Raw genomic sequence first — 20,378 nt, 5'->3', positions numbered from 1 at the left:
CAGACAAAAAGCAAAAATAAATAACCGATAACCAAGTTTAGTGTTATTGATTTTATTTAATTGTTTTGGCAGTTAATTCTCAGTGTATGGCATGAGTCAAATACAGAAGCAACAACAACAGAGTATAATTAGCATGATAACACACAAAACATGAAGCATGAATTAAGTATACAGTGTTCTCCCTCACTCGTGAAGTTCTTTCGTAAGCTCGCCTGCACACAGTGGCTATTTTGTTCTTACTTTATACTCACCTCATACAATCTTTTTTCCTAGGATGGCAGGGGAAGAATTATAATTGTCCTTGTGGATTAGAGGTCATCCAATCACGTTCCAAACAACGTAGGATCACCGACAGAAGCACTATTGATCCCTGTGGTGTGTCACAAGTCCCCACACCGATTGGCCACGCTGTTGACTCCATGCCAATATGCCATACAAAACTGCATACCAATAGGTTGGAAATTTCAGCTATAATCTATTTCGAAATTGCACATAGTCATAGTACAAGACAAAAAGTTCCGAAATGTCGACATTCAATATACTGTATTATCCATGGTTTGCAGAAACAAAAAGGTCAAATGTTTTTGTCTGTCATTAAAATCTAAAAGAAAAGGAACATGAAGGGTTGACTCAAGGGCAAAATCAAAAGTAGTTGAGTTTGACCAGATGAAGAGCCTTGGCTCAAAACGTCGTCAATAAAAGTTATCTTTTGGAGCATGCGAGTGTGCGGGTTCCCTTCTCTTTTCATATGTTACTTTTTGAACCCAGCACCTCCATGAAGTGATGTGCGTATTTTTCTATAGTTTCAGTAAAGTAAAACACGAGGATACTTGGCTCATTCATTATTTATAAGTCTATCCCCCTGCCATGCCATCCTATAATATTGCTTACCTCTGAGTATAAAGTGAGCAAAATGGCCACCATGTGAACATGGTCAACTGCAACAGCTAAGTATTCTTAGTGCAGTTGGTGAACAATTTCTGGTGGTGGTATGAATATGAAACGCATCCCATTGGAATAACCCAGATCGTTTCCACTCATGAGGTCATTGCGCCGCTCAGTATCCTATGGATTAGAGTAAGTATTATTATTATCTGAACGAAAGAAGAGACAGAACACCAAAATGATGATACAAATAATTACAACAGAGAGAGAGGACGTTTCACAGCTACAAAGACACATAACACAGACATTACACATTTATAATATATAGATTTTATACAATGATGATTTTCCATTATTCCTCTAACAACCATTAGCTTTTGGCGATACATTTTCCTAGCACTTTCTGCTTATCCTTGAGGGAGTTCATATTGAAAATCTGTTGAGAACAGTGTATATTTTTACTGAGATGTTGTAAATTGAATGAGGTGATGATAATACAAAGAAATAGCTTCTAAAGTGCACTGCAGTGTGTTGGTCAGCCTAACTTAATAATTATATGCTACTGCAAAGGACATGACCATCCAGCATTTCACTTCAGTCCGTCTGTTGGTCTGATTACAATACATAACAGTCAAGGCTGTGCCTTAAAATGTACATGGACAAAAAAAGGCTTAAAGGAGTATAAATAAATGCATTTGTAGATATTTGGCAGTATAGGGAAGATCCGTCTCTGATTTCAATCAGAGGTACCCTTGCTACTCAGACTCAGAGGGTTGGTCATAGTCTCATATATGCATTTTATTGATATAATACTGACATAATACTGATTAAAGCAGTCCAACATATACACGAAGAGGCGAGTTTCAGAATCTAGACAAGTACAAAAAATAAAAAATTAACACTCATTGACAGCTCCCCATTGTTGACTCCTACCTGTTGTCTTCTAAGATTGCTTTGCTCACCAATAGTCCACAGAAATAGCCTGTGGAATACAACAGAGCCATGTTTTGTGTCATCATTTACATCTACAACAAGTGATGTGTGGGTATTCACAAGTGGACATTTCGAAAGGGGGGGAAAACGCAAAAAGTCTTGACCTAGCAGTTTTGCTTGCATCACGTGACGGGTCGTCGGCTGTATAGTCTGTTGAACTTGTGTCATAGCTATTGTTGAGAGATTAACAGAGAACACACAATGTAGAGCTAGGCCCTGCCTGCCAGAGATAGTCTCAGTCCTGGTAGAGAAACCAGAGGGATCTACTGTTTCCAAACTTCACGTCCACTTCATCGTCCGTTGGTATGTCGCTCCTCCGCCAAACCAACTGATCTTAGCTCCTTGGGACTTGACTCCTCAGTTGCCACAGTAAGATAGAGAGTGAGAGAGAGGGGGGTGGGAGAAAGACACACAGAGAGAGAGAGAGAGAGAGAGGGAGAGAGCGCACCTGTTCATAAATTCTTCCAGTCCCCCTCCAATGAAACCGCACCTTGTACCCAGGAGCACCATCTGCCAACACAGTAAGTCACACCATCGCGATTGTCAACTTTGCTATCATATTCTGTGGGCTAACTCATAGATGGTGAATAATAGCTGTTGTTTGCTCAGTATGTGGGTGCTGAACTCCGCTTGTTCCTCAGAGGGTGGTGTTGGACGCATGGTGTGAGGGCAAGAGGGCTAAAGGAAGTAACAGAGAGCTGTGGGACGTCTCAAACCACAGCTGGGCCAAGCTAAGACAAAATATCACCTCTCACAATAGTGGATGGTAAAGTCCTTGGAGAGACGCTTCCCACCTAATCCCCACGGCTCTAGCTCGAGTTTATTTCCCATTTCGTCTTCCTCATCTTCCGCATCCTCCTCTTCCTCTTCGTCTTCCTCGTAGTGGCTGGGCTCTTCGATAGAGGTCTCCATGTGGTAGCAGTAGGGCTGGCCCTCAGTGTATTCGTAGATAGTGGGCAGGCTACTCTTTAGGCTACAACGTCGACGCAGAGCGACCAACAGCGGCTGAGGCATGGTGAAAATGTCCACATTGTTGCCAAGGTCGATCCATGCTAGATTGGAGAATTTCTTGGGGTCTTTCAGCATCTCAGTCAGGTCCTTGACGATGCCTAGGGTGAGGCGGTTGCCGTTAAGAGCCAGAGTGCCGAGTTTAGGCAGTGAGCCGAGCAAAGGCAGCAGTAGCCTCAGGTTGTCGTCATGGAGTTCAGTGAAGCTGATGTCCACAGACACTACTGTGTCGCCGTTGTTCTGGAGGTAAAATGCCACTTGGTGGACATCTCGGCCAGACAGCGGGATACCGGACAGATCGACCGAGTCGCTGGACAACTTCTTCTGCAGAGTTGTCTTGAGACTGTGGGTCGGGAAAGAGAGGAGGGACAGAAAAGGTGATAACTTCAATTATAGCCTGCCACATACATTTTCCACATGAAATTTCACTTTTACAAACATGTACTGTATAAGTATAATTACACATTCATAATATAATCACACTCATATTAATTTTATGATGACTGCTCCTAAAAGCATTTAGGATGTAAATACATTTACCGTACATTTACTTTAAATATATGATACCTTGCCAGGATTACTTACTTACTTACTTGTCACTTTAAACAGGACACAATGTGAAAACTGCTAGAGATTTAGATGCAAATCTCTGAGGTCTCAGTTCTACTTTTCTAGTGTAACCTCTGTCTGTGATCTGGGAAAATGGCCCTGGTGTCATATTGTTTCCTGTGCTTTATAAAGGAGGAGGCCTTGGCAAGGCTTGGGAAGGCTGACATAGGGACATTGGGATTTGCTAGTGTAAACAGAAGAGCCAAAACATCCAAGCAAGCACACAGCTTGAGCATGAAAGCTCTGAGCTCCTTATTGGTGAGGCAAATACAATATTTGATTAAAAGTAAAACATTTATACCGGTATTTATTGTTATATTTTATACATTCATAAAATATAAGATAAACCTTTCACCATCCAATATGTCAAACATTTTTGTCTTTATAGACCATTCTGACATGAGCAGCTGGGTCTGTAGAATATGACGGCACTTTATTGGACATTTAGATACATTCACAGATTTGCTTTCCCCGCCTAAATCAAATCTTTATTTTTCTTTGCAAAATGTTTAGTCTTTTAACTATTTTCTCTTCTAATAAAGTTGATTATATTTTAATTGTTTTGTAAAGCAACTTTGGGTACTAAGAGAAGCGCTATACAAGTATTTATTATTAATAATAATCCATCTGTCTCATCTCACAGCCTCACAGTGTGACACTTTCAGATGACAGTGCCCTTTGTTTGAAGGGTAACATTTCTGTCATCTGACGAAGGATCTCTCTGGGAATTGTAGCCATTATGATGTCATTCATGAGCTGTACCTAATGGATAAAGTACATTTTATAGTTAAGACGCACGATTGCGTCGTTCGCTGAAAATAACAGATTTTCAACTGAAAATAACAATTTTCAACTGAAAAGCGTGTCGCTTTATGTTTGTGCGAAGTGTAAATTAGGCTTAGAGTCCAAGGCATAGGCTTAACACACTGATTCAGAAGTACAGTGCAGCTTTATATAAAGGCAAATGTTTAAAGACTGTGTGTACAATGTGAACAAACATTGGATGATACTAACAGAACTGGCTCGAATGATGGTACTTTACAATTAACTTATAGCTTGATTTATATACTTCGTTGTGTGTCAGTGCAACGAGCAAACGGCACCATTTACAAATTAAGCACAAGTCCTTGTTTATTAATCTGTTCAGAAATGGCTGTCAAAGCATGGAATCGAGAATTTCACACAATTTAGCCCAATCTTTTAGCCGCTAAAAGGTTTCTGGTGTGATTTCCGAAGGAATGGTTATAGGTGTGTTGACTGCAGTGTCCTGTAGTCCACAATATCTAATTGTATAAATAAATGTTGTGAAAGAACTAGGGATGTCCCGATACACTTTTTTCGTTTCCGATCCGATCCCGATACCACAATTTGTGTTAGCCAATACCGATACCAGTGTTGTGAATAGCTATCTAGCTATCGTGTTGCACAGGTGTTCATAGCAGACTCCTCACTCAATGTGCACTTGCAGTTTGGGCAACTCCAAAGCAAGCTCCACATGCCGCAACATTTTATTTACTTGCCATAGTGTCAACCCTTACCCCCGTGTCCGATCGGTGGTTAGACTGGCATATTCACAGATACCGATATGACAAATAAGGGCAGATACCGATACTTTTCCGGTACCGGTATCGGGACATCTCTAGAAAGAACCAATATTCAGTCTGAGGCATTTAGTCATACTGTATATTTGATGCAGTGTGTCTAAACATTAATTTAATCTACATTGTACTGCATGGCCAATGCAACTTAATGTATTGCTGTCCTCTAAAATCACATTTTAGAAAACAACTCTAGAAAACTATTCTTTTCACATTCGTCGTTTCAAGTCCCTCTCTAGTGATTTACCAGTGCCCTTTCCTGCTGGTAGTGGGCTATAATGTAAGTTTGGCTAAATGTCAGGGTGAATTACAGTGTCCTTGCTCTAAATGTTTGCTACGAATGTGTGTTCGATTATTGCAGTGACTGCCAGTGAGATATTACAACATCCAAATGTACACAACACAAGAACAGCAAAACAACAAGATGACCTTCACTTCCATTGCACAACCAAGATTGGCAGAAAATAGACTGAAAAAAGTTCCAAATCCATCAGGCTAAAAGCACTATAGGCAGAGTCACGACAACACTGTGTTGAAAAAGTATATCTAATAGATGTCTTGTGAAGCCACCTCGTCTCCTTCTCGGTCTCCTTATTGTGTTCCAAAACCTCATCTTCTCCAGACATCACAAAAGTTGTAATGTCACAGACATCCCAGGCTCCCCTGCAGGGGTGAATGGGGTTTTGATCAGACAGGTCTGTCCTTTTAGAGTTTTAGAGTTATAGACCCATAAGGGTCCATTTGGACCCCTGGTGGTCCCCGGACACAGCATTGCTGTGTATTAAGACCTGTGGTCTTAATACACATACAATACCCAGACGTTTCTAACAATACTGTGAAGTGTGAACGGCAGCTAGTATGTACGTACAGTATGTGAGAAGTAGGCTACTGATTGAAGTATTTATTTAAAGGCAATGTAGAGGTGTGGTACAGATACAGATTTACGGAATAAACGTTAAATGTATAACACAATATATTAACACTGGATATTGGATAGAAGGAAAGAGAATAAGGTTGCAGTGAAAATTAATAGAAGAAAAATAACAGGAATAACAATTGAATGATCAAGTCATCTATGAAATACATATGAATACATATCAATATTCATATAAGAGAGGCATACAAAAAGCTTGCATTAATTAAGACATTTTAATTTCATGAAAGTTCCCACAAGGAGTCCATTTTCTCCTCGGCTAGGTTATTGCACAGTACCTCATTTTGTTTTCGCACAGTAATTAAGGCTTAAGCTTTGATCTATTATTCATATCAGCCCTCTCAAGAGTGAAGCAAAACTGCTTTAGAGTAACAGGTGGTGAATATCAAATCTAACCAGGCTGGACGGTGAAGTTCCCCACCCAGTTGTATTATTCTTAAGCCATAGCATAACATAAATAGATAGAAAGACAGATAATAAACCTAATTACTGTAGATAAAAGTGACATGTAAATAAAGGAAACACTGCTGCAAAAGAGGGATACAATACATTGTGCTCTCTTTCTAGCGGCCTCGTTCAACAATAACAACAACTGTAGGAGAAACATTTCTGTCTAGATCGGAACGGTCTTGGCAAGACCTCCATTGTTTTAGCTGTGTTAGTATGTGCTTTGGTCACCAGGATATATTCAACACTGAATATGTTGTCCGAGGTCGTTTCCAACTCCTGTATGTTCCTTTAGATTAGAAGAAGTATATATTGACAAATATGCTTTGTGTAACTTTAGATCTGTAATTCCACTAAATAAACTAAAACTGACAAAATGACTGAGGCAGAGATCAGAGTGTCAGGTTTGAGTTATTGTTTGTATCTATCTGGTATTGGAACGGAACAAAACACTGTGTTGTTGTCCTAGATCTTTCAGATGTCTCTCAAGAAAAACAGTGATTGTGGGAACTCTTTTTCTCAGGAGTTTACTACCCTTCTGCTACCATTCTGTTCTTCTTTAGCACAAACATGTCTTATTGAGTTATTGTGCTATGACAAGAGCTATCATGGGCTCAGTCTTACATTAACAGTCATATTCTGTAGTATGTCCAATGTTTCTTACAGTATATGATATTGGAAGGCAAGGCATGTTTATTTGTAAAGCACATTTCATACACACAAGGCAATTATAATGTGCTGACTGACAGATGATACCATAGGTGAAATTAAGTAGCGATAAGAAAAGATTAGTGCACTAACTGTGCATTTATTTTCTAATCAATTGTTATTACTCTAATTATTACTCTCTAATTTATATTACTATTAACTGGTGTCTAACAACTTGAGAGAAGGCTACTATTACTAAATGGTAGTTTGGTTAATTCTGCAGAATACAATTTATCAAACAACTGTGTTAACCTATGAAGACCTGTGTCATGACTCATTTTAAATTTCTTTGGTTATTAAAAAATAGCAGATATACAAGCTTATTTTTGCTGCACTATGAGCTTTTAGATCTGCTATTTTAGAGAATGTTTGCAAATCTTTGAATATATGTATTTTTAAAGCAAACATTTTTAACTAAAATTTACTTCTGGGGGGTCCCTGGAAGTATTTTGAGATGGGGGTCCACGGCCAAATGAAAATACATATAATTTGTTGGGGTCCTTGACATGAAATAGTTTAAGCACTGATATAGAGTGGCACCATGCATTTTTTTCTGATTTCTTTTTAGAATCGGCCTCAGGTCAACAGACAGTTGACAAAGGAAACATTATTTTGATCAAAGATTGATTAGGGCAACGATAACAAGGGAGCCATGATATCTGGCTGCAAGCTCCACCATGACATTCTAACAGAGAAAAAACCCCAGAAAAAACATTAGTTAGATTATTCCAACCTAGACATTAATAATAGAGAGAGGAATTTGGGCACAAAATGTGTGTACAGAATTTAGAGCAGTCCGTGCATGACACAGTTAGTACTAATGCGGGATAATGAAGGGACGAGGAACCCACAGGCATTAGACAGATATTTTTGTCCCTGGGAAACATTAGATAGAAAGACTGACATATTTATAGTCTATAATCAGCTGAACATTACAAGGATGGAGGCTAAGAGGAAAATTCCACCCCAAAAAAACTGGAATTCATCATTTGATATTGCTTTAATCTTGTTGAATAAATCTGCAGGACCAAGTAGGATTGGATGGGGATGCACAAATTTAGCATTAGCTGCAAATACAGCTGCTCTATAGTGCTACAATATCCTCTTCTTTCCTTGATTTCTAAATCCAAGTAACCCCTTTACTGGAATAAAACATTTTGCTTAGAGAAAAAACACGTTCTCTCATGTACCGCAAGCAACACCACTTGAGAAATACGGTTTTATACTATTCAACAACACTCTCATATTCTTAGTCACATTAACCCTGGCATCCCTATTGTGACATTATGTCATTCTAAGCTACATTTCCCAAATCTTTCAAAATGCTCAGAAAATAACCAAACTAAAATAATCTACCAGAATTGTTTTGTGAATTAAATGTAGGCAGTCTATTTGTGCTGTCAGTGCGTGTTTGGTCTGAGGAAGGCTCTGCCAAAACACGTCCTCATTATATACTGCCTGTAGCAATCTTAATAAAGAGTACATAAAGGACATTTTGTGAGTGCTGGTGAGCTTTGTGCTTTGCGTTCTTGATCCGGGCACTGAAATACAGCCGTACAGGACGTCATGTGAATTCAGTTTCAGGGTGGATTTTTCCTTATTCCTTTTTTTTGCTTTAGTGATTAATGCAGCTCCTTCTGTTACAGAATGTGTCAGACAGTCTTGACTCTGCAGGCTTTTACCGAGCCAACAGCGTGACTAAGTAAAAAGAAAACGGCTTCAGCTAGGATTTTGTAAAAGGCAGATGTCTGCACATTTTCAGGGATTGTCAGTGATTTATCTCTCCTCCTTTGGGCTGATTTAAAAACATCATACATGGGCATGTGTGAAGCCAAATTTACACTTTGGAATATAGCCGTGTTGCTCCATGAAGAAAAACAATGTTTCAGTAGGCTTAAGCCATGCTTGAGTGTGGCTGAAAAGTGTCTGGACTGTATCAACCTTTTCTATTTGTATTAATGAGAGTGAGAGTCACAACAACGAGACAGTCTTGTCTCACTGTGCTCACATTGTCCTAGATACGTCATTCAGTTATCATTACAATACATACATTATTTTAAAGGAGCCATTGAAAAGACAGATTTTACATTAACAACCACAATAATTAACTATTCACTGTTTCTTTTCATGAATAACTAGTAAATCAACATCCAGGCTGCACTAATGCCTGTTAGTTGTCTTTGCATGCTATTGATGTATTCCTCACCTACAGCAAAGACATGATGATTACAGCACTAAAACTGTGCTTTCATAAAACCCCACAGAATTAAACACAAAATTAAACTATTGCCTCTGTCGTTCACAACCAACAACCCAACAGACAATTTTATCAGCTTGTTTTGACACTTTGAAAGTGACAATAACCTGCATGTGCAACTAGAAGTGTGCATCCATTGCACCAGACCTGAGCACCAGACACACAGATAATTGACAGCTTTGGTTACCATGGCATTCCCCTGCCGGTGGCCTGTGGCCCGCTCTGTCCCAGTTCAATCTCAGCTCACAAAATTAAGTCTACCCATCTGTGTGTGTGTGTGTGTGTGTGTGTGTGTGTGTGTGTGTGTGTGTGTGTGTGTGTGTGTGTGTGTGTGTGGACACACTGTTTCAAGTTATTGACGGTGACGCATAATCTGGCTAAATGATCAGGACGCATCCCGTTTTAAAATTTTAAGCAGTTGTGCCAATTTCATGAGAGCCGTGGAGAGACATGACAAGTGACACAAGTCATGAACTGGATTTGAAGCCTGAACATCATGATTAATTCAGTACTGCGTTTATGTGCTTTGTATACAAAGACAAAGCTTCACAGTTTAGGTATTTAGCAGACAATAAGCGACTTACAAGTATCCATGTGTAATTCTGAGAGTGTACGAATGTAATCAAATGATATGATTTTGTAAAACAAAAAGAACAATTAGCGATCAGTGTATAGAGATCTGTGTCCCTTTTATGGGCATAAAAGGGTACAACAGGTAATACAGAACCAGGTAGGGCATGCACTCACTTTCACAACTTGTATTGTTCCCGACTTACATCGTTAGTTAGTTAATTAAAGAGCTAGAGAGTGAGGGCCCTGCTGTTACTGAACAAAAACTCTTATTATTGGAATATAGATCTATTTATTAACACTTACACCACCAACACTTACACCACCTTTATGACTTTAGAGCAGTGGTTCCCAAACCTTTCAGTTCGAGAATCAAAATAGAAATTAGACATTTGCCCAGCCGGGACCCACACTAGCAAAAATAGCAGATCTACAAGATCACAACACGTCGCTTCGCAACGTGTTCTGAGCTTGTAGATCGTCCATTTTCACTACTTCTCAAACATTTGTTTTCTAATTTATGGAAATTCTTAGATTTTTTTCTTTGATTTCTTCATGAAATTACTGACAAAATCATTGAATTTTGTTTTTAAGAATGTGTGTCCCCCGACCCACGAATGGGTCCCGACCCAGTGCTTGGGAACCAGTGCTTTAGACTTAGAGGTACTTACCAAACGTGAGACTTGCGTCTGGACATGCTCTGTCTCAGCCACCTGGAGTGAGGAGTCAGATGATAGATCAGCTGCCGGCAAATCTTGTCAGAGGACTTTATGGTGTCTGTGTCCTGTGGAAAATATCCAGAGAGTAGGCCTGCTGTCACAATTATCAAATAATCACCTAATCGCAATTATTTGAGATAATAGCAATGCTTTTTGCATAATCGTCAATGTTTTCCATGTTGAAATTTTTTCAAATAAATACAAATTGTAACGTTCCTTCAACTTCAATTTGTAATGGTGACAGCCCTACCAGAAATAATGTTTACTGAAACAAATTAATCAAAACAACAGATTCACTAGTAATAATTACTTTCCCAAAATAGGGACCCCAGATTGAATGTGGTTAACAAAACTCAATTTAGGACCCTTGATAGGGGAACAAAATCCAATCATCCTCCATCCATCTTCAACCGCTTATCCATAGTCGGGTCGCCTGGTCAACAGCTCTACCAGGGAGCTCCAGACTTCCCTTTTCAGAGCAACATTAGTAACTTCCTCCTGGGGGATCCTGAGGCGTTCCAGGGCCAGTTTAGAGATATAATCCCTCCATCTGATCCTTGGGACGTGCATCGAGGACCTCCCCAGGGAGACGCTCGAGAGGCATCCTAACCAGATGCCCGAACCACCTAAACTGGCTCCTTTCCAATCGAAGAAGCAGAGACTCTACTCCGAGTCTCTCTTGCGTGACTGAACTTCTCGCCCTATCTCTAAGGGAGATGCCATATACCAGTTGGAGATAACCCATTTTGGCCGCTTGTATCCGCGACCTTATTATTTCGGTCATGACCCACACTTCATGATCATAGGTGAGAGTAGAAACAAATATTGCTCCGTAGACAGAGAGCTTTGCCTTCTGGCTCAACTCTCTTTTCGTCACAACAGTGCGGTACAGCGACTGCAATACCGCCGCTGCCGCGCCGATTCTCATGGCTGATCTCCTCCTCCGTCCTCCCCTCACTCGTGAACAAGACCCCGAGATACTCCTTCACCTGGGGTAATGTGTCATTCACTACTTGGACTGCACAATCCATCGGTTTCTTGCTGAGAACCATGGCCTCAGATTTGGAGATGCTGATCCTCATCCCAGCCGCCGTACACTAAACTGCAAGCAGTGGTCCAGTGAGAGCTGAAGGTCTTGGACCGATGGTGCCATCAGGACCACATCATCTGCAAAAAGCAGTGAAGCACCAGGCTCCAGCCACTCTCTGTCATATGTTCTGGTCGTGCCCATCATTACCACAATTCTGGCTTTCTGTTTTTGAGACCTTCTCTTACATCTGTGACAGAGAGATCAGTCCTAACCCGTTCATTGCTGTGTTTGGGGTGGTCCCGGGTGAAATGACTGCATCAGTTGTCCAATCCGACGCCATAGCCTTCTCCTCCCTATTGGCCCGACGCCTTATTCTGTTCAATTGGAAATCAGCTACTCCCCCATCGCATCGACGCTGGGTCGGAGATGTGATGGCACACCTAAAACTTGAAAAGCTCAAATATTCTACCAGGGGCTCCGCCCAGAAATTCTATAAGGTCTGGCAGCCATTTTTGGACTACTTTAAACAAAAATTCCCGGCTGAGGATGTTCAGGTGTAGGACTGCTGTCTAAAGGTTCAATTATTCTTGTTTGGCAAGTGACGATCTGTTTGAGAACATTGTAGTGTAATGCAATATGACATGACCTTGTTACCTTTACATTTTATTTTTGCCTTATTCTATTGTGTCAGTTTTGGTCCTGTATTTCAGTCTTTTTTTTTAATTTTTATTTACTTATTTTTCTTAATGTATTGTATGCTCATGTGTAGGCTAGTCGTGTATGTATGTATGTTGGTGTGTGTTGAAAAATCAATAAAAACTATTTAATAATAATAATAGAGTGCACACCAGTGGTGCACAATTAAACTAAAAAATAAATAAATAAAAAAAGCAGTGAAGCAACCCATAGCTCACAGAGCTCTCGCCACGACTTCGCTTCGAGATCCTGTCCATGAAGATCACAAGATGACAATGCGCAGCACTGGCAGAGGCCAACCCCCACCGGAAAAACAAACCCGACTTACTCCCGAGCACACGGACACAGCTCTCGCTTTGGGTGTACAGCGTTTGGATGGCCCTCAACAAGGTCCCCCTCACCCCATACTGCCACCGCACTCCCACAGACCCTCCCGGGGGACCTGGTCATATGCCTTCTCCAAATCCACAAAACACATGGAACACCAGGAACCCTGCAAGAGTATAGATCTGGTCAGTTGTTCCACAGCCAGGATGGAATCCACATTGCTTCTCTTGAATCTGAGGTTCGACTATCGGCCAGACCCTCCTTTCCAGTACCTTGGCGTAAACTTTCCCAGGTAGGCTGAGTAATGTGCTCTGGCATCCATGGAATGTGTGTGCGCAGTTTCGCTGCCCTCATGCCAACAGTGCCGGAGATTAGCTGTCCACAGACGTAAGGACACACAGATACACGGATGGACAGCCAGACAGGGTGAAACACATATGCCTTTGGCCTGGCGGCCTGTACGTCTTTACTAGAGAGCTCACCTTCTTCGGACACTGCATCTCCCGAGCCAGGCTGAGCAGTAGTTCGTGGGAAATGGGATCCACCAAGTTAAGGAAGGCTGCATTCTTATACAGGATGTCATTGAGAGACGCACCTTCCAAACCCAGGTCCTGCAAACCAGAGAAGATGTGATTAGTCATAGTAGGAAGAAACATCCAAAACAACCTCTAGTATATAATATATATGGAGCTACCTAATGATGGCCTCTAAAAGGGGGAAACAATACAGATCACAAAATCCATCCCGCAGTGTCTAGAAAAGTGAGATTCATAATGAAGGGACTAAAAAAAGAAAATAAACTTTTTGTTTGAAATATTCATTCAAAGGGGCTTTTATCTAGGAAAGTGATGTCTACAGGGACACTAAATGTAAGCTGACTGCTCCAGGCTGCTACATCTTTTGGCATATATAATGACAGTTATTTGGAGCTGTGGAGCATTACCCAGCATGCCATAGCGCTTATGTGCCAGCAACGTTACTGCTGACTGATGTATTGTATTCCAATTTGTAAAAGAATATTTCTGTAACTGTAATTGGATCTTTTGATTGCTGTAGAGAACAACACACACCCACACACGCAAGTGCGCACATAGACACACAAACCCAAAGGAAAGGTGACATTTAAAAAGGTTACATTTACCATAAATGGGATTAAGATCATCTTTACTCCAAATCAAGATGTCTATAAATGGGTCATTATAGACAGCTAACATGACAGTTTGTCACAAGGAGATGAAGGAATAGGTTGAAATGTGCTCTGCTATGTACCTCAAACAAAACAGCAAAAAGGGAAGATTTCAAATGACCATAAGAATGTAATGGCTAATGAGAAAATAAATGGTTTAAGGTGTGTTTGTGTGTGTGTGTGGGTGTAGTACTTGTATTACAATACTTGTGAGGGCCAAATGTCCCCAATTTGAGAAATAGTTTGTGAGGACAATTGTCAGAGAGAATTGGTTGTTTTATGTTTCTAAAATATTTGGGAAGTTAGGCATACAATTAGGAAAATATTCAGGTTGGGGTTAGCATTAGATTAGACATTTAGCGGTTGGGCGGTATGGTTAAAGTTATGCTTGATTCTAACTTAGTTGCATGCCAGTGTCATGCACTGAAAATAACCAACCTACAAGGTTGTAGATCGGCTATTTTCGGCTTTAATGTCAGGGTAGAATAATAAATCATACCCGTGTGAAGTAAGGGGCGCTGTTATCATCAGGACATAAAATATACACTATGCCTATTTGCTCAGACACTATAACGTAAAATTCTCCATTCATTGTCAATGGGAATTTAATTTGTTTAAGACGAGGTTTGTGGACAGTAACCAAAAGCTGGATGTAGGAAAAAAATGAAATGGCTTTCATAAATGGACCATCCTAAAATGTTAATGTCATAACTATAGTAATACAAGCGTGTGTGTGTGTGTGTGTGTGTGTGTGTGTGTGTGTGTGTGTGTGTGTGTGTGTGTGTGTGTGTGTGCACTCGTGCGTGTGTGTAAATCAATTATAGTCCCTTTCCCTGTCTCACATGGCTGGATCTTTAGTCCCTACACAAGGTCTTAACCCATTCAGGTAGGGAACCCCTTTTGGAGTTATTGTTGCTATCTATGTACACTGTACAGTATAAAGCAAATAGCAATATAACATTTTTGTATTTTTATAATAAATATTATATTTATTTTTCTCCAGAAAACTTAGGTCAGTATTTAGAAGGCGTTTTTAGAATCAGCCGTAGTCCTAAATGGGTTGAGGCCAACTATGCAATGGTAATTTGAATAATTGTCCATAAATATCTTTGAGAAAAATACAGTATACGGTAATTATACTGTGGTCCTGGTAATGTGGTCCTGTCCTGCTTATGTGCATACATATTATGTATATGTATGCACATAGGACAGGACCACACACATGCATATACACACAAAATACACACTCACGCAAATGACCCAGACAGAAACATGCACAAGCATGCATGCATCACACACACACACACACACACACACACACACACACACACACACACACACACAATCAGCAATGATTGTAATAGACAAGTTGGAGTGGGAGGAGGTTGGCACTTGGCAGCTACACATTACAGGCTACCCCTTTAACAAGGGCATTGGTAAACACAGACTAGACACAAGCCGAGGGGAAAGGAGGGAAGGCAGGCTCTTTCCATCCTTCTGAGAAGCGAGAAATACAAATAACTCTGCATGTACATTACAACCATGACATGAAGTGACAACTCCCTTTTGTATCTGTGCCAGCAAAGCTTGGTCCTTTTCATATCTCAGGTGCTTTGCCAACACTGTTATACCAATTAACTAAACTATTTTCAATTGAGACAGATACCTGAATAGAGTTTGTCAGACATCTGCCTACTTGCAGTTCCCAGAGTGATGATAAAATTAGGCTTATTTAATATAAGCAGGCTTGTTTAAAAGAAACGAGCCTTGGGTCCCCAGTGATGTGGCTGTCATGCGGCCCAGTCTCGTCACTTTATCTGCTTGGTTTGATTAAGGAGGTTCCGCCACCTCCTCTGTCAGGACTTCAGAGTAATTAACATTGCATTTGCCGACAGCTGAAGGAGAGAGAGGGAATGGGCTTGAGAACCAGTAAACTAACAGGGCCATCACAGCTGCTGTTTAACACCTGTATAATCTAATAATTGATGTAAAAGAGGGGATTTCAAAAGAAAAATAGAGCTCATTGTATGTTATCCACTTTACTAAACTACCCTATTGTAACAATATTCAATAACTATATTATGTTATGTTATAATTTGAAATATACATTCTTATTTTACTATAGTGTAGAATTTTACAAATCTCAGTATATTTTGCAAAAGGCTTAGAAATTAAAATCCTCTTGGGCTGATGCCGCTGAAATCCAAAGTGGATGAATAAGCAAAACATAATCGAGGCCAGAGATGGGCAACCATTTCAGGCACATGAATACCGGTACTTACAAATCCTGGCTTGATTACCCAGTGCCAGACCATTGTTTTTACATCGGATTATAGGCTGCTAATATGGGCAACATTTAATAATTTTAGAATAAAGGTAGAAAACCTTACAAAGACAATGTGCTTAATTATAGTTGTTTTTGATCAACTGAATTGATCACCTCAAGGAATCGGATCACTTTGTAGATGAGTTCGGAAATGCGCCCTGAATGCACTGGTGTGCTCTCTTGTAGTTCGTTTATACAGTGCACTCGGTGCATTGTCGTTCGAAAATCCAGTGTGCTGCGCACCGGGTGTGCCGAGTGCCCGCACTGAGCGACCCTACCCTGAAGCTGGGGTTGTCCAGTGTGAATGCGTCACAGCTGTGGTCGTTCGTAAATAAGGCACACTGAACGCACTCTGTGACATCACTGCCCACCACACTCAACAAACTGACCACATTCCCGGTGCGCATTTCCGAACGCACCCTTGGTTACCCACCCGATGTAGGCTAATTGGGGCCATCTAGGAGAAAATCTAGCTGTATATCTACAATTCTACACTGTAAATTAAAGTACTCAAAACAGTTCTGTTACAATAAAACAGTCAGCACAGATGATTTTCAGTTTTGTAGAACAGCAGAATTCTAGCCTAACGTTTAGATTTAGATGTAGCATACTGCCCGAGAAGCTGAAATCCTGAAAGTAACACTGCAACTGGATATGTTTTATGTGGGTTTTGGGTCTCACACACTGATGCTGCTGGAACACAGGCAGCTCATGGTGGAAACAAACCACAGGGGGGATAATTAACAGAACAGGTGGACAGGTTGCTCTAATGCCTGATTGGTTGCATGTTGTCTGCACCAAAAATAGCAGATCTACAAGATCAACTAGGTATAAATCACCCTTAATTAACGACTTCAACATATCTTCATATTGGTGCTCCAAATGCTCTTGAACATAGGTTGAAAATGGGTGAAGATGTCTCGTCCTTTAGCATTACACATATTAAAGGGACCATGAAATGCTGCCCTGACCATAGCAGAGGATTAAAGGACATGAGGAGAGGAGGCTGCTATTTTTGTAGTATGCACTGTGGCCCCTCTGGAGTGAGTGTGGAAATATATTGGCCCTCTCCATCGTCAAAGTTTCCCACCCCTGATGTAGAGTGAACAAACTGGACACAAAATCTGTATGTGGAGGACAGAGAACATTAAAAATAGATTGTATAAGAACTTGGTAGTGGGCTCAGCTTTGTCATAGGCTGCTGTTGGATCAATATGGCATAAATGGCCTACTTTCTGTGTTTACATTTGGTGAGATTTAAGTTTTTTTAGCTGCAATTAGGGGACACCGAGCAAAGGGTAAATGGTCTAATGGGCAGGACAGGTTTTAGGTGAGAATAGGGGCCTAACTTTAGGTCAGTGACAGTGACACCTGTAGCTGGGATTCGGGAGCGGGTAGTAACTATACTAAGTACTGACCTAGAGACAACACAAGCACAAAAAGTAGACCATGGAAGTAAACAGGCCCTACATAGCCTACAATTGTGCCTCGTCCACCTGTACATTGACTGTAATTTCTGTACATTGCATTTAATTTCTTGCTGCTTTTTAAAATAGTTGCTATTGGATGTAGATTGGCCTAGACTCCCTAGAGGTAAACTATAACAATATAATGTTACAAAGCCAGGAGGTTAAAATAACATTTTCTAGATTGTACTGCCGCTAGTGGCTAAACAGAACTCACTTCATACAGGCCTACAACCAATTTATTAAATGCTTGCCTTCCTTAATAATTTGAGCACGTCGGTCGCCTGCTCCATTCTGCGATCACGAAGTAGCTTTTGCATCTCTTTGATCCAAGCAACTCGTCTCACATATGGGCTGTTGTTGTTGCTCCTCCGTAGCATCCCGGGCAGTTTGTCTGATTTCAGCATCAGTGCAAACAGAAAGTCCCCGCCGACCCGATTATTTCCCCTGTCGCTCTCTCCGGCGGTATCGAGATGCTTGCGACGCTTTTTTGAAAAATTCTCATTGTCCAGGCTACTCTGTCTGCTGAGTCTAGATCCCATATTTTTCAAGAAAGGCAGACTGATTTAAGTGATGTTCTGCTACAGCTTTACACCGTATTAATAGCACAAGCCCATGGTGAACTATGATTCTCCTGGCAGACTGCAAATGCGACTCTGTTGATTTCCGAAAACAATGCTGTGGTGTCTGACCCCCTTTTCTGCACCGCTGTCCTTATCGAGCATCCAGTACACCATGCAGTCACACAATATAATCCCCCGACAGCCAATGGAGATTATAGCGTTCTGTAGTGCGCGTGTACTTCGGTGTTCTTGAGTACGTGCGCGAGTGAGTTTGTCGTCTGGCCGGTGAAGACTCAAGAGGATGCTCTTGTTGTCATCCTTTGATCGTCCCTTTCTTTACGCTGATGTTTAGGTTTGTGCAACGTTGCACGGCGACGGCGAGCAGCAGGCGGGTCGTGGAGCGCTGCGTACGGCCAATCATAGAACTCTGAACCGTTGCGTCCGCCGTCTCCCCATTGGTTCAAATCAATATTCTCTTCTGCGTACAATACAACAACAGTAAATAAATGTGCTATTAAAATGTGCACCATTAGCCAAGAGCTATAGCCATTTCTCCTTTCTTATACAATATGTAGAAACTGGCAACGATGCCGCAAAATACAAACGTTGCCAAATCAGATGATTTAAATGTAGTCTAAGACAGCTGGGTCAGAGAGCAACTTTCAAAATGACCAGCTCAACAAGATCTACTCACCAAAAAAAATATTATTCCATTGCTGAAAATAGTAGCCTAAAAAAATAAACAAAAAACAAATTATTCCAGTGTGGGACAACTGGACATTTTTTATGTCAATCAAATCAAGTCACCTTAATTCAAGTGTCAAAACTCAAAACACATATAGGCTAGTGACTAGCCTATATGTGTTTTGAGTTTTCTAAATTTGTGTAGTCTAGAATCTCAAGGGAAACTGTACCGGATTGCCTGGTTGAGCCACATTATTAGGAAATGTGTTCATAATCAATAGCACGTGTCTGTCTGCTCGCTCATACAGTAGGCCTACATAAAGTTGCAATGAACAGCAACATGAGTTGTACTGCACCCAGGTTAATTTCCCTCCACACCATGCCCATATCTCCCCTGGCTCCAAACACAACAGTGGTCCCCAGGTTGATTCTCAGTCAGGGTGGTGGTCCCCCGTTCATAATCAGTTGAAAACCCCTGATCTATCATCTCTAGGCTATATTTGAAATTATCCATGTCCACAGGCTGGTGGTCAGAGGCTTGAGGATTATTATGGGCTTGTCAAAGTGTAAGGCATGGCAGTCGCATACGTATATGGAGAATAAATTCATGTGCATGTGTTGTTTACATTATGTACATTTAGGGCTTGTTTGGATTCAAGCACCGAGACACATGTTGTTGGGTCATCAAAAGCAAATTAAAAATATTTGTGCCCTAGATAATGTATTTTATAGCTTTCTTAGCTTACGCATGTTTCATGATGAATGTTTTTATGTGATGTATTCCCATGCTTTTGTTCTTGCTTAATGTAAGTCGCTCTGGATTAAGAGCGTCTGCTAAATGCCTAAATTGTAAATTGTAATCAATCAAAAAAAAAAAGCTCTGAACTGTTGCATCACCCACAGACACTCGTCCCTGCTCAGGAGAGTGAAGGGCCATTCCGTTTTAGGCCACAACGTATCCAAGCATCTTTACAGAGCTGCAACGGGGGGCTAATTGTTTTTCATTCTTTATTGCCAGGGTGTAAGGTGTGAAAGGTTGTGGGGGCCCACATTACTAACTTACTAGTATATTGATTCATTTGAGGTTGATATCAAAAGTTAATTGAACAAGTGTTTTCGTTTGTTTAAGTAATCCACCGGGTTAATTGCGACTGTAGGTCACAGATTACTATATGAAAACCTGCAAAACCTGTCAGTCAGTCAGTGACTCCGTCACGCCACCATACAGTATATGGCCGTCAGTCTGTCATGCCTTTTTACACCAGACCCACACCAGCAGTCCTGCACTATAGGGCTCCGGCGGGGACATGGCGCGCTCTGCTTGCGCACAAGTAGGCCATACATGGCCTACTCGTGTGCAAAGCGGCAGTTG

General features: G+C 40.9%; 1 protein-coding gene across 2 annotated transcripts; it reads right to left on the bottom strand.

Annotated features, from left to right (window-relative positions):
• Window positions 1-60: 60 nt before the first annotated feature.
• On the bottom strand, window positions 61-18,616 carry lrrc75ba (leucine rich repeat containing 75Ba). 2 transcript variants are annotated; one of them, XR_013964181.1, is made up of 6 exons: window positions 18,014-18,616; window positions 13,264-13,392; window positions 10,681-10,793; window positions 1,983-3,229; window positions 1,819-1,867; window positions 1,044-1,065 (listed from the first exon to the last, which is right to left on the bottom strand). XR_013964181.1 is itself a non-coding variant. In XM_080765235.1 (4 exons), the coding sequence occupies exons 1-4, from the start codon at window positions 18,299-18,301 to the stop codon at window positions 2,623-2,625; spliced, it is 1,137 nt and encodes a 378-aa protein (XP_080621361.1). In that variant the 5' UTR covers window positions 18,302-18,616; the 3' UTR covers window positions 61-2,622. The 2 variants fall into 2 exon arrangements, 1 of the variants encoding a protein (XP_080621361.1); XM_080765235.1 differs by having other exon boundaries at window positions 61-3,229.
• Between the last annotated feature and the right edge of the window lie 1,762 nt (window positions 18,617-20,378).

This window comes from Protomyctophum bolini (genome assembly GCF_963924005.1).
Source record: "Protomyctophum bolini genome assembly, chromosome: 6".
Taxonomy (NCBI): Eukaryota; Metazoa; Chordata; class Actinopteri; order Myctophiformes; family Myctophidae; genus Protomyctophum; species Protomyctophum bolini.
The sequence above is the reverse complement of the archived record's forward strand: the minus strand, read 5'-3'. Positions and strand labels throughout refer to the sequence as shown.